Genomic DNA, 15,036 nt, shown 5'->3' with positions numbered 1-15,036 from the left:
AGAGTTAATGCTATTAAAAATCCCTGTTTATTAGGACAGCAAAAATACACATTCTGTGGTTTGCAGAAGAGTGAAGGTAAATAAGGACAAAATGATCTGCTCAGTTAAACTGTATACTCCCTTCCCAAATTTTAGTCCTAATTAGAGGCAAAGTCCTTTATTTCTTATTTTGTACTGTTTGCTTCATTTTAAATGATGATCTGTTCCATCCTAAAGCTTCACTGACAAGAAACATATTGCCCCTATTTATCATCTGAAACTCCAGGGACAGTAACTGCGTGTGTGATTGCTGGACAATGTGAGCTGGTGGAGATTTCTGGGCTCCCAGGATGGAAAACATCCTAGACACATTCCTGGAATATGCAAACTTTGGATTCAACATGTGCTCTCTTATGCCTGAATGGCTACAGAAATTTCAGGGCAACAGAAAATTCGTCCTCTCCAATGCTTTTAACCTTCCAGGAGGTGGCTGATAGCATTCCTCTGCTTTGACACTGGGTTATCCATCAGAAACAGCTACTTCTCCATGGATCTGAGGCATGGGGTGGCTCAGCTAACAGAGACCTGTGTCAGTCACATGAGTGTTGGGATCTGTGAGGAAAGGCAAAGAATTACTTCACTGTCCTGCATTCTCACAGCTTGGGGTGTAGAAGTGCTGCAACTGCTCTTGAAGTTCCTTCCTCTGCCACGAAAAGCCAAAGGCCAACCCCTCCAGCCCACAGGCCTTTACCACGTGGGAAGGAAAGACTACATTGCAAGGTTTTTCCAGTGTGGGGATGATGGGGAACCCCTCAGGTGCTCCTCACCTGGTGAGGAAACACGGGGCTGGACAATCACTTTCTTCTTCCAAAGCCAGGGGCAGGAGATGCAGTTGCACAGCAATCACAGAGATGGCTTGGGGTTATCAAAACAGCTGAAGAACACATGAACAAACACTCCAGCCTTGCCAAGCCAAACTCCCCAGAGCTGTGCTTGGCCAGGCCCTCTCCCAGCTGAACGCCTTCAGCAGGGCCCTGGGTGTCAGCTGGAGGCCAGAGGGGCAGCCAGAGCAGAGCGAGGTGGCCTTGCAGGCTGTGTCCTCACGAGGGCCCTGCCATGGCCTTTCCTCTCTTGTCCTTGGGCTCTTGTTTCTGTTTGTGCCACAGGAGCAGGGGGTTGGGGCTCCTCTGGGACCTCGTTATTCCCCCCTGGATCTTGCTTTGCCCACTTTTGTGGGATGGCACCAACATCCCCTTTGCTTCATTGTCTTCAGTGCCCCAGGATGAGGGTCTCAGTGTCCCAGGATAAGGGTCTCAGTGTCCTGGGATAAGGGTCTCAGTGCCCCAGGATAAGGGTCTCAGTGTCCCGGGATAAGGGTCTCAGTGTCCTGGGATAAGGGTCTCAGTGTCCCAGGATAAGGGTCTCAGTGTCCCGGGATAAGGGTCTCAGTGCCCCAGGATGAGGATCCCAGTATCTCAGGATAAGGGTCTCAGTATCCCAGGATAAGGGTCTCATGCACATTCAGCTGTAACTAAGAATCCAAAAGAGAGAAGGAGAAGATTTGTGCTGTTTGGAGAACAAAACTCTCTCCTGACCTGGGCAGGGAGACAGAAATGGTATTTTTTTGTAAGGCTTGACCTTCGAGAGGTTGTACAGGCTCAAAGGCCCAGAACACTGAACCCTCCCCATCTCCAGACGTGTCCAAATGAACCAATCCATGTTGCCAATTAACGGGGTGTTCAGTTACTCTTAGAAGTGCAAAGCACTGAAAAATTGAAGGAATTTCTTTTTTTTTCCCTCTTGGCCTGTGATAGAAAACACTTGATCTGTTTACAGAAGTCAGTTTGCGTGTACGTGTCCGCATATGTTATGAGAAGGAATGCAAACGTATGGAAAACAGCCATCCCTCATTTCCAAGCCTGTAATCTCCAGAGTTTCCAGTGATACTGGCTGAGAAGTTGTGTTTGGATGCTTAGCTGGACCAAATGTGTTGGATGGATTATCCTGATGTTTCGTGCCAATGCAAATGAGAGAAACTCCACTGGAACCCACAATGTTCCACCAGAGCAGGGAATGCTCCAGGAGGGAATGAGGCCACTTCCAGCAGGTACATTTTGGATTAGATATCTGAAGTTTGTCAGCATCCAGTGGGTTTGGATTCAGGGCTTTGGTTCAAAAGGAGGTCTCTTGACAAGTGAGTGCTGTGTGTGTTGGTGCATTGCACTCTCTGGGTCAGTGTTTAGTGTATCAAGAGACATGTAAGAAATTATGTTGTCTCCGTCTTACTCCAAGGAGCAGCACTCTGAGGAAAACATGCTGATACCCAAGATTTCCTTTCCACAGAGTAGTGCTGTGATGAAGACAAGTTTCCATCCAGTTTTCACAGAATTACAGGCTCAGTTAGGTTGGAAAAGACTTCTGAGATCAAGTCCAACCCTTGAGCAAACACTACCTTGTCCCCCAGCCCAGAGCACTGAGTGCCACGTCCAGTATTCCTTTGAACATCTCCAGGGATGGGGACTCCAACACCTCCCTGGGCAGCCCCTTCCAATGCCTGAACATCCTTTTTCTGAAGAAATTCTTCCTGATGTCCAACCTAAACCTCCCCTGGTGCAGCTTAAGACTGTGTCCTCTCATCCTGTCATTGGTTGCCTGGGAGAAGAGGCCAACCCCCACCAGGCTATAACCTCCTTCAGGGTGGTTGTAGAGTGTGAGAAGGTCCCCCCTGAGCCTCCTTTACTCCAGGCTGAGCCCCCCCAGCTCCCTCAGCTGCTGCTGGTGCTCCAGATCCTTCCCCAGCTCTGTTCCCTTCCCTGAATCACGCTCCAGCCCCTCAATGTCCTTCCTGAGTTGTGGGACTCACTGAGGGGCACACTGCAGCCACTTTCCATCCACTTTTCATCATTTTCATCACTTTCATCGTTTCTGTCCTGCCCGAGAATAGGAATTTCAGGCTGGGCAGAGAGATGGATGCTGTACAGACTCCCCAGCTCTGCTGGTCAGTCCCAGCTCTCGGAGCCATCCCCTCTCCACCTCCCTACCAGGGCCTGTGGGGGCACAGCCATGTCTGACCCCAGTCCTGCTGTGCTCCCACCACACTCCTCACGTGTCATTCCAGGCTTCCACATGTGCTCTGTGCTTCTGTGCACACAAAGCTGATTCCTAAAGCACGAAGACTCTTTAGCAAGAGTTTCCCCAGGGTGTTGTAGGCCACCAAAAATAAAAGCTCTGTGGCCCAGGAGGAGGCAGAGGCAGAGCTCTACACCCACCACTGCTCTGGGCTGGGACACAAACTGCTCCAGCCCCATCTCTCCTGCCAGAGGCACATGCTCTTCATTAAGGGCCACATTGCATGACTCGGGCTTTGCAGAGGAAAATAAAACCAGTGAGCTCATCAGAGCAGGAAAAACACGAGTGAGAGGCATTGCTGTAAATATTTATATCTTCAGGACCTTTAATGTGATTGTCATTTTTCCTGTCTGCATTTAAACGGCCCGGCTGTTGTTGTTGGGGGCTGTATCTCTTTCTGAGGGGTGATTTTGGAGCCCACACGTGTCCACCCTGTGCCTGGGCAGCCTCTGCCCCAACAGCCCGTCCTGGAGCTGGGGACACTCTGGCACCTCTGGAGCACAGCCCCTGACATATCTGCCTCATGGGCTGGTGTGTGCAGGAGGAGCTGCCCCGTCCACATGGACTAAAATGCAGGAACAGATCCCCCCGGGGCACTGCCGTGCCTGGCGGGGCTGGGCGGGCAGGGGCTGTTCTCTGGGGTCCCGTGGGAGGGAGAGGGGCCTGACGTGCCTGTGTGTGACTGTTCCCGCTGGAAGGGCCTCTGTTGCTCTTGGATGGAGGGCTCTGGGAACAGCCAACTGCCTGCAGAGCCCTGGATGCAAAGTTTCTGCATGAAATAATAACCTCACGCCCACATCAACTGAAATGGTTTCTATGGAGAATATCCTGGACCAGTCCACAACCTCATCCTGCTTCTCTATTAGAAACCCTTGTAGAGCCTCAAATATATATATATATTTATATTTTTTAAAGCTTACGACAGTGATTTTATTAACCTGATAATGTGAAAAGCATGAATGTGAAGAGCATGAGGTGGCACAGCCTTCTGGAACGAAGAAGAAAGAATGGCCTGGGAGACAGGCTGGGGGTTTTCACTGCTTTGCAGTGTCTCCAGGGCGTTTTACTTCATCTTGGTTTCACTTTCCAGCCTCTGTTCAGACTGTAAATTATTTGAGGCAGGATTTGTACACGTATGCAGAGTCCAGTAGAAGGAGATGCTGATTTTAGTGTGGTTGTTCAAGTGAAACATCAACTGTTGTATGTTGCTTAGAGCCACCACTGACTGTGGCAACTATTGGGATTAGGAGGCTGGAGGATCAAGGATGTAAGGCTCTGAATTTGCTGTTACCTCACTGAAGGAGCGAGGTGAGTCTGGAGCTGTAACCAGGAACGTCTCCATGGCAGGGCTTGGGGACACCTCCTGCCTCCCCTCCTACTCTCAGTGACAGTGACTCCAGGAGCACCCCCAGCCACCCTGTGATCACACACACACTTCACAGATGTTCCCAGCAGCATATCCTGTGGTTTCCTCCTTTGCATTTCTTGGTGACATTTGAATTGTGCTAAAGAACAAAGTATAAATTCACTATTCTGTTTCTTTTTGATCTTTGTAGATCATCAAAGAGCCTCCCCCACCTCCAGCAGAAGACAGTGAGGTGAGTAACTCTGCCACCTGATCTGCTCAGTGTTTGAGACAAGGTTTGTTCAGGGTCCCCACAAAAGGTAGATCTGTGTGTGCAGGACCTCCCCTGTGTCACCATTACTTAATCCGCAGACCGTGCCCAGAAACATGCCCAGTTTTCCATCTGCTCTTTCTCTGTCCTCCTGCTTCCAGCACGCAACGAGTCTCTGCTTTGCTCCCGCTGTTCTCCACATGGGATCTCACTGCAGTCCCTGGGCTCTGTGCAGGGAGCACTGGTGGCCATGGGAGTTTTTCCATTGACTTCACTGGGTTTGGATCAGTTCCTCTTAGCTATGCAAGTAAAACTGGCCTTAGATCTGTGCTCAGAGTGATTAGGTTGGTTGGTTTGCCTCGTTCTCTGCATCTGGAGACAAATCCATTGCCTGCTTCAGCTTGTGAGTGGAAAAGCTTCCGAAATGGTGCTCTCTGCTCTCCATGCAGTCTGGCCCAGGGAGTGTGGTCTGAGCCAAGGCACACAGACACCCTGAAAGCTCAGTCCTCCACAGGCCTGTGGGGCTGGAATCCTTCTCCCTGCACTGGGCACAGAGGAATCATTCAGGGCAGCACTGGAACCTCCACCTTGGTGACACTTGTCCCCTTCAAAACAGGCCTGAAGTAAAATTTTGAATCAGACCATTTGTGAAGCCAAGGGGGATTTGCATTTGGCCCCAGTGCTCCCCATGCCTCCCTCTGTAGGCATCTGGCCTGTTCTCCTGAGCAGACATTTGTTTGGGCTGTATGAAAATCCACCAGCTTTGTCAGCTTCTGTCCTCTGAATGAACAGGGAAATATTAACCTGAAATTGCACATGGTTTTGTTCTGCATCACACATGCCTCCAAGCCAAGGGATTCAATTGCTGAAATTAATTAAAATACATCATTCTGGAATGCTGGCTCCCTGGCCAAAGAGTGGAAGGGGAAGTTACATCCCTGTGCTCAGAGGGAAGTCGTGCATCACCTCAAGGAAGCCTTTTGTCAAAGCAGCAAGTGCTGCAAATGAGAGCAGTTGCTGCAGAATAAACTCATTGCAGCAGAGAGCTTTAAATTCAACTTGTCCAGGCTTTGGTTGTGCCCAGAGAGAGCACTGCCCAGTACCTGAAACATGGCATTAACTAGGACCTGTATTTTACCTGCTGCCTCTTTAATGCAAGACGGGATCTGTACATTCTTTTGGCTGTTCTGCTCTCTGTTTGGGCACTTTGGGATGGCAGGTTTTGGTTACAACAACCTTGGAATATTTGGGTTGGAAGGGACCCTAAAGATAATCTCATTCCAACCTGCCATGGGCAGGGACACCTTCCACTAGCCCAGGTTGCTCCAAGCCTGTCCAACTTCCAGGGCTGGGCCATCCATCCATCCAATGTGCCAACGTTGTAGGGGCTGCTCTGATGGTGGAATTTCAGCTGTACTTCCCACCAGAGCACATCCCCCAACTCGGTGCTCAGTTATCCTCAAGCCCATCGAACACATTTAGCAGTCAAAGGATTCTTCCAAAGGAAGATGTAGTTCATCCCATTTTAGAAGCTCTTTAGCATCAGAGCAGTGCTCAGAAATCAGTAAGACTTGAAGCTGGGACTTGTACTGTGTGTTTTTGCCAGACAGAAGAGCTTCCCACTAGTGGAAAAATAGCAGGAGCTCTGAAAAGATGCATTATGTTGGTCCTCTTGGAGGCACTGGTCCACAGAATGGGACTGGCAGTCGTGTGATGCTTTCACAGAAGGTTGGAGGCTCCAGATTTTCTACTTTGCTCAAAACAAATGGAAGACGGAGTTGGTTTTCTATAATCCAGTTTTCCTCAGATGATGCAGATGTCCTCTCCCCCTGCAGAGAACCAGCAACTGCTCCTCTCCAGCATGACAGAGGGCTAATCCCTCCAGCAGCAGGGTTACAGGTCCATTGCTTTTCTTCTCCCAAAAGTCTTGGCCAAACAAAAAGACAAGAGGAATTCTTGCATCAGCACATTTGTTAGCTGAGGCCCACAGGAGGCAAGGAGAATGCATTATCCTGTGACAATGAGGGGAAAGTCCTGCTGCTGTTAGACCAGCCAAGGTTTTACTGAACTCCCTTTTAAAGGCCTTTGGAGACATATTGGAGACACGCTTGCTATTGGTGAAGGAAATCATTATTGGCTACAAACTTCCAATTAATTCATTCAGAAATTGCAAATGTCATCAGCTCACCCCTGAGCTGCTCAGACAGCACAGGATGCTGAGGAGGTGGGGCCCAGAGCAGGACAGATGGTTTCACTTACAGCCAGGAAGGATTGAGTTAATGCCAAGCGGAAGAGGGGAATGGCTGAGGAGCCAGAGAGCACCTTTCTGGCCTGGGATTAGTCACTGAAGGTAGATCAAAACCACATTCTTCTACTTCCAGTGAATAGGAAGGGTTTTTCTAGCCCTGCTGGAGGAAGTCACAGCCGCTTTTATTCATCTGTCCCATCACCTTTAGGTTGAGCTTATTGGAACAACTCTTGCTCAGCTCAGCCCAGAAGTTTACCACAGGGCTGAAGCTGTTTCTATTACAGCAACACATCTGCATCAAAAAATCCCAACTTGCAGATCTGTGCAGCTTCCAACAGTTCCCTATTCACTACCTGGCCCACAGAAGGATAGACTGACTGCAGGCAGTGCATAAACTGGAGCCCTCCCAAGCATCCCCAGGAGACACCCACTGTCCTCACTGCTGCCCTGCCCTGTGAACAGAGGCTAAACCACATTGCTGGGCCTGTCCTGGCAGCACTGGTTCCCACAGCAGGGATCAGGGACACAAAGCTCCCAGGCAAAGCCAGGCAGGGTGTCCAGGTGACCAGAACTTCCCTTTCCTCACCTCTCAGACCCGTTTTTTCTGTGTGCTCTGTCACCCAAGCTCCACAGTGCCCCAGAGTAGTGTGGCACCAGAGCCAAGCCACCAACCAGCCTGTAATTGGATAATTCTTATGTCTGTTGTCCTCTTACCCACATACAGCAGAGCAAACACACACAAGAAAGTCCTGGAGAGACAGGGCCGTTGTCACTGTGCTGGGAGGCAGCTTGGGAAGGAGGGATTTAACTCACTGTTGTTCAGCCAAGGGATGAAATCCCCTGTTCAGCTCAATCCACTTTGATTGCTGTGAACTAATTTCTCCCACAACATTCATGAGGCCAGAGAATGACTAAAAGAGATTCATCTGCCTGGGGAGCTGCTTGAACCCTCACTTATTATCATGGAATCATGGAATGGTTTGGTTGGAAGGGACCTTAAAGACCGTCTCACTCCACCCCTCTGCCCATGGGCAGGAGCACCTTCCACTGGACCAGATTGCTCAATTATTGCTGTTCATTATTCTTTTCTAAACTGTTTTCCTCTCTTTTCCTGGAAAGCCTTGCTGGGGGGGGTAGCAAAGCAAGCTCCAGAGAAAGGATCTGCTAGGAATTTTTTGTAGGCATCAAGGCAGGAAATTTATTCTGCTGTTCCTGAAACAAAGCCAGGCCCCAGTGGTGTGCCAGTGCTTTTCCTTCCCTCTACTCCCCTTTTACAGTGAGTTATGGAAATATGGGTGGAGGAGAAAAAGAACCTTTCAAGAGACAGGCATTTAAAAGAAAAAAATGGGGGTGCTATTGGCAGCAGCTGAGATACAGGTATTGCACCATGATGGTGTGGAGTTTTATGGCCAAATTTCAGGTTAAATATCCAGGCCGGCCCAGCGCAGTGCCCAGGCTGTGGAATTTGGGATAAATCACATCACAGTGCAATGGGAGCACTGGTGGTAATTCCCTTCACCTTATCAGACCTTATTTCATCCTCCTGTAGCTCAGGGTCTGAGCTCTGGAGTGGGAGCAGCTCAACATCCTTCTTTCCTCAAAACAGGGCTTCCTCTGGTCTGTGCACACACTGTGCATGTGGAGAACATCACTTCAGGCAGGACCCCTGAGGATCTGTGCACAGACAAACGGGCAGTTTCTGTGCTCAGCAAGGCCAGCAAAGGTGCTTTGCTCAACATTTGTGTCCCGAGGATGAGCTGATAACAAGTTGAAGTTGGGGCTGTTCAGGCTGGAGAAGAGAAAGCTCTGGGGAGACCTCAGAGGCTCTTCCAGGGCCTAAAAGGGCTCCAAGAGCTGGGGAGGGACTTTGGACAAGGGTTGGAGTGCCAGGACAAGGGGGAGTGGCTTCCCACTGACAGAAGGCAGGGTTACATGGGATACTGGGAGGAAATTTTTCCCCATGAGGGTGGGGAGGCCCTGGCACAGGTTGCCCAGAGAAGCTGTGGCTGTTCCATCCCTGGAAGTGTCCAAGGCCAGGTTGGAGCAACCTGGGCTAGTGGAAGGTGTCCCTGCCCATGGCAGGGTGTGGGACTGGATGGGCTTTAAGGTCCCTCCCAACCCAAACTATTCTGGGATTGTGTGTGTGAGTGTTTTGGTGCCTCATGGGGGTCTTTCTTCAGCTGCTCCTTGGCAGAGCACCGGGAGAATGTTTCCTCTGAGATGATCTGGGACCCGTGAGCACTCTCTGACAGAGGTTTGGGTCAATGACAGGCAAAGAGACAAGAGAACCCAAAGTGATGAGTTTATGCAGCTGCAATTCAGATGCCTGGCAGGGGATAATGTATCAAGTAAAACCTTCCAGAGCAGGAGGAAAAGTTCCCTGAGAACAGAGCAAGGTGTCCTCAAAGTGTAACAAAGCCTCTGCAGTTGAGAAGTGGCCATGGGATTTGGAAATGAGTCCAGCACTGGTAGAAGGAGGCAGAAAGGAGCCTTGAGGACAATGGATTCACCTCCTTGTTCTCTCAGCTGTAAAATTCAATGATAGCATCTCTTATTCAGAGGAATGATTGTCCTCTCAGACCTTGGTGCAGGCAGAGCTCTCTATAAATGCTGAATTCTGACAAAATTCAGGCGCTGCAGAGACAACTGGGAAAATAATTATAAGGGTGGAGGGAAGGGTAAGTTGTCCAAGCGGGGTTTTTTTTATATCTAGCCAAATTTAGTTTGAATTCTTACCCTGAGTGGTTCAGATGTCCCTTATGGAGCCTGAATTATCCTTGTGTTACCCACAGATGAGGTTCCCTCAGGTCAGGGTCAGAGTATCCAGAGCCTGGCCTGGCCTCTGAGATAAACAGAGATCTTTGTTTTCTGCAGTCCAGCAGTGATGAATCTGGATCTCTGACTGTGAAATGCAGCTCTGTCCTGTTCCTTCTGATTTTGTAAGAGAAACTCTAGCTCCATCTAAAGCAGATTTTGGGGGTGGAAAGTTGCCGAGTTCTGTACAGTCAGTTTCCAGCATCCTTAAATGCACTTGGATTTTCCAGGGCTGTTTTTTGTGCTGCAGCTGGGTCAGAGCTGGAGCTGCTGCTGCAGTTCTGCCTCAGGTGCAAACCCTGTGTAACCACAGGTAGGAAACGGCAGGTGAACCAGAGCCGGGAAGGGAGAATTCAGCCCTGGTCAGCCCTTGGGAACAGGGCACTGGGCTGGGGTGCTGGGCAGGGGGATCGTCTCCCTCCTGCTCCCCATTTCTCTGCTCTTCCCTCCCCTGACCCCCCGTTTCCAGTTGCTTTCCTTCAGCTCCTCACACACTGACCAAGTGTGCAGGACAGCACTGCTGGGGTGCGTTGTTTGTTGGTTTTTTTTGCTTGTATTGCAAAACCTCCCATGCCCTTGCAAACACGTAAACAGACTCATTCTGCAGAAAACTTGTGACTCCTTTGTTTTTCGAGTGGCCGCTGATGTCTCTCTGTGCCTCACTCTGTTCTGGCTCCTCTCTCACACTGAAGGGACTTGCAGGGCTTTTAAGGGCTTGTGGGGAAGATTTCCTAAACTCTGGTATTTCCTGTTGTGAGAAGTCCAGTCTGTGCTAAACTGAAGAGAGAGAAAGAGAATTGCTGAAGGAAAATATTTAGATGGCTTTGCTTCAATTATTTTTTTTTTTTTAAAAAAGTCCTCCTGGAAAACTTCATGCAGAGATATTAAGTTCTTGGGTTGCAGCAAAGAGCCTCAGCAGCTCTGCCCAGAGTGAGAGAAAGAGATCAGCTACACAGAGTGAAGACCTTCACTCTTCCTTTAGATCAGGACAAATTTTGCAGCCCAATTTATGTGTACTTTGATAAACAGAAATGCTTCTGCTTACCATCTAAAGCACAGTTTGTCTTGGATTTTTTTCCCCCCAGTTTTTCAGTTTTCCTGCTGGGGAGTTTCAATTTCAAAGTATTTTTGGCTTTTCCCGTCTTGGAAAGCTCCTAAGTTTTGGAGTTTTGCCAAATCCCTGTGAAAAATTTAAAAAAGGAGAAGAAAAAAGAGAGAGGGACCATTTTTCTTTTCTCTCCACATTTTTCACAGGAAATACTTCACGTTTTTGATGAACTCTGCTTTTCTTCTTTGCCAGTTCACAGCCTGAGCTGTAGAAATTAAAGGGAAAGGCACTATCAGAGCTCCACTTACACTCTGCCCTATATATAGTGCAACAGAGAATACAAAGTATTAAGTACACTCACTAAAGCTTCAGCAGACTCTTTTTAAATAAACTTAAGGAGGTTTTCTGGAGCTGTTAATTTGCCCATATCCGAATGTCATCACAAGACCAGGGTGCTGAGCAGGTGGGGGAGGTGCCTGCAGTGTGTAAGGGCAGAACACAGAATTTCAGCCTCATGTTGTCACACAGGGCCTGACTTTCTTTTGGCATAAGCCACAGGACTCCCTGAGGCCACATGGACTTCTATGGGCAGCCTCCCCAGCTGAGGCACAAGTTCACTATAGGAGCTAATTCCATTCTTGTGACTTTTCCATCCCATTACTCTTGGCCACCTCATCCCAATAAACCTCATCTCCACGCTGGGCATTCCTGCTGGGGTTGTTCTCAAAGGTACCCCTAGTCTGCCATCACTCAGGAGCAAATGGCCTTGCTGTCTTGGTCTTTCTCCCCACTCTGTCAGCTCTGAACTACAAAATGATGATTTCTCTGGGCCCTGGAGGGTTCCTGCAGCACAGGGAGCCCCGAGCAGCAGCAGGTGGGCCTCCCCTCTCACAGGCAGAAATGATGGCAGAAGTGAGTCCCTGCACATCACCCAGCCCTGCAGCCACAACACCCCAGCTCCTGAGCTCTGCTGACTGTTAATTTGGTGGCTTTTTCAATGATTTTACAACTTGGAAACAATTTAGTTCCGTGAATTTAAACATGATGAAAGACAGTCTCCTGAAAAAAACAACACAAAAAGACAAAAATCTCGTTCTTGCTGGAGCTGGCCTGTACCTTTCAAGTGGTGGTGGTGTTTATATCATGAAACATTTTCTCTTCATGAGTGTACATCCTCTGGAAAATTAAGAGGGAGAGACCAGAACCTTGCCTGCCCTGGCTCCAGCAGGCTCAACACAGCCTGGGACTGTTTATTCCTTTCCATCCATGGTCATTCTTCCTCACAATGCCATCCCTTCCCTCTGTTTTGTAGGAAGAAGATGATGATGGCCTTCCAAAGAAGAAATGGCCAACAGTAGATGCCTCTTACTATGGTGGACGAGGAGTTGGAGGCATCAAACGGATGGAGGTAATTAAATCCCAGGGCATGAACCAGAACTGAGCTGTGATTCCCCCTGCAATTTACCCAGGAAGAAACTCAGGGGATAAGCACAAACTTCTTTAAGCTTTTTTGGTACCTCTGAGCCCAAGTTGGGTTTTGTATAGGAATATTTGAGAGCCAACCGTAGATTCCTGAAGTATGGGATCATCTTTTTCCTGCACTAAAGCAAGATCCTCCTCCATCCCTGGGACACAGGGGCAGTGTTTCCATACACAGTACAGGGAGATGGGTTTAGTTTCTCTGAAAATCTTCCCCACTCTCACATTCCTGATCAATCACAGTGAAGGAGGAGTTCACAGTTTGCAGTGTAGTCCAGAAACAAGCTGCAGAGCCCGTGCATTGCTGTTCCCCTGGCTCTGGACCCTGGGAAGTGCAGAGCAGGACCTGGCCGTCCCAGCAGGGAGGTGACTGTGCAGCAGGTCCTGCTCTAAGCTGTGCTGGCCCCCGTTCCAGGTGCGCTGGGGAGAAAAGGGCTCCACGGAGGAAGGGGCCAAGCTGGAGAAGGCCAAGAACGCGCGGGTGAAGATGCCGGAGCAGGAGTACGAGTTCCCCGAGCCCCGCAGCCTGGCCAGCAGCATGCGCAGACCCTCCTCCCCACGCAGGTGGTACTCGCCCATCAAGGTACGTCCAGCCCGGGGCTGTGCTGTGGGGGCTTTCAGGAGATCCCTGCTGAGGGGGTCACACCCAGGGCCAGGATCACAAACCTGAGGCCTCCAGGTGCTGCTGGAGGAGCTGTGCCCGAGAGAGTCACCTGATGTGCTGTGGAAAGGAGCCACGTGGGGCAGTGGGGATTTCCCACATGGATGAGCAGGTTTTGGGGTTGGTTTGCTTTCTTAGGCCAGAACAGGACCCTGATCTCCTCCGGTGTTGTAGCAGCTTCTGGGAAGTGCTTTCAGACTCGACTGCACTCCCGAGGGTCCACACTGCACATTCCCTGAGATGTAGGGAATCAATAGCATCTTCTTCAGAGATGATTAAGGAACTGTCCTCTAATGAGGACAGACTGCAGGAGCTGGGCCTAGTTAGTCTGGAGAAGAGAAGACTGAGAGGGGATCTATCAGTGCATATAAATATCTCAAAAAGGTGTCAAGAGGATGGTGTCAGACTTTTCAGTGGTGCCCAGTGACAGGACAAGGAGCAATGGCCATAAACTAAACAACAGGAAGTTCCATCCCAACACGAGGAAGAACTGCTTTCCTCAGAGGTGGCAGAGCCCTGGAACAGCTGCCCAGGGAGGAGTTTGGAGTCTCCTCTCTGGAGACATTCCAAACCCACCTGGATGTGTTCCTGTGTCACCTGCTCCAGGTGACCCTGCCTGGGCAGGGAAGGTGGACTGGATGATCTCCAGAGGTCTCTTCCAACCCCAACAATTCCATGATTCTGTAATCCTTTCCTTAGAAAGAGGGGGGAAAATAGGAAGCAAATTGCTGAATGTCCCCAGGGAGGGCTGTCCTCAGCAGACCAAGGGCTGCAGCCCAGCAGATGGGTGTGTGCCAGCAGACAGGGCTCACAGGGCAGCACACTCGCCTCAGGACAAGGACTGGGATGAATTAGAGCCTTGGAGGGGGAAGGTCAAATTCCCCCCAAATGCCAGGTCACATCAGTGCAAACCTGCCCAGCAGGGACCCCAGGAATGGGGGGACTCTCCTTCCCTGCCATCTGTCCCCAGGACAGGCAGCTGTTCCCCAGCTTGTCCTCCCTGACACAAATGGTTGGCAGTGAACAGAACAGAGCAACTGAGAACTGAGCTGGAGCAGAGCTTTTCCCTGCACATGGGGATGCTGCTTGTGGGGAACAAACCACAAGAACAGGTATTAACTGCACCATCCAGGAGTGCTGTGGGGGCACTGCAACGTCAAAGAGCTGATGTCTTGCATCCAGGACTAATTCAGCTGTCCTCAGGAAAGGAGAGCAGCTTAACAACTGTGTGACTGCTCTAATGAAAAGGGGAAAATAATCTCAGGTTTATCTCTTTTGGGAAATGCTGATGCCCTTCTCGTCTCTTCAGTCTGGGGTTTTTGAAGCAGCACTGTAGTTATCAGGCTCAGAAAAGACTGAAAACACCCAATTCATATCCAAGTGCAAACCTTGCACCACAAGAACTTGGGTTTGAAGAGCTGAGATGCTGGTTTAGGGTCTTAGAAACCCTCTATGGGCCATTTACCTGCAAAGGGGGTGTGTGTAACACACATAAGGAACATTGCAGTGCATAGAGCTCACCTTAAACTTGATTAGAAAACTTAAGGCAGTGAGATGTTCCACCCTGCAGTACACCCAGGGTTCCAGGCTTTGGATCCTGTTCCTGTTCAGCTCCAGGCAGTGCCCACAGGAATCTGGGCAAGTCACATGTTTTGGCTTTCCTCGACCATTGATCTTGCAGCTGGTTCAGATCCAGTGGTGGGAATGGCCAGGATGCACAGGGGAGTCATCTGAGAGCAGAGCCTTGCAGTGGTGGTGTAATGACTTCACCGTGCATGAAGGTTGTTCATCCCACACTGGGACAGGTTGGAGTCAATCCTGTGAGCTCGGGAGGGGAGTGGAGTACACCCAGTCCCACAGAGCTGCTCCTTTGTTCCTCAGTGCACTGCTTTGTCCTTTTGCATCAGTGCATTTGTAAAACACACGAGCTCCATCTGGGAGATTGCCCCATGTGCTCCTGGAAGTGACCTCACTCAGCAGACAGACACAGTGGGGCTGCTTTTTGCCACTGAGCTGACAAGCACTGATTTAACTCCAAGAGCCCTGAATTCTGCTCAGGAAT

The 15,036-nt window shown here is 49.9% G+C and overlaps 1 protein-coding gene across 1 annotated transcript in view; it reads left to right on the top strand.

The window, feature by feature from the left end:
* The window catches only part of ANTXR1 (ANTXR cell adhesion molecule 1), a 107,559-nt gene that overhangs the window by 62,483 nt on the left and 30,040 nt on the right, over nt 1–15,036 (top strand). The window contains exons 14-16 of the mRNA XM_032712459.1: nt 4,665–4,706; nt 12,147–12,242; nt 12,729–12,896. Of these exons, the coding sequence (XP_032568350.1) occupies nt 4,665–4,706; nt 12,147–12,242; nt 12,729–12,896 (306 nt within the window). The remainder of the gene's footprint in view (nt 1–4,664; nt 4,707–12,146; nt 12,243–12,728; nt 12,897–15,036) is intronic.

The sequence above is a fragment of the Chiroxiphia lanceolata genome, chromosome 28 (assembly GCF_009829145.1).
Source record: "Chiroxiphia lanceolata isolate bChiLan1 chromosome 28, bChiLan1.pri, whole genome shotgun sequence".
In the NCBI taxonomy this organism is placed as follows: Eukaryota; Metazoa; Chordata; class Aves; order Passeriformes; family Pipridae; genus Chiroxiphia; species Chiroxiphia lanceolata.
This window is presented reverse-complemented; position numbering and strand designations above follow the sequence as displayed.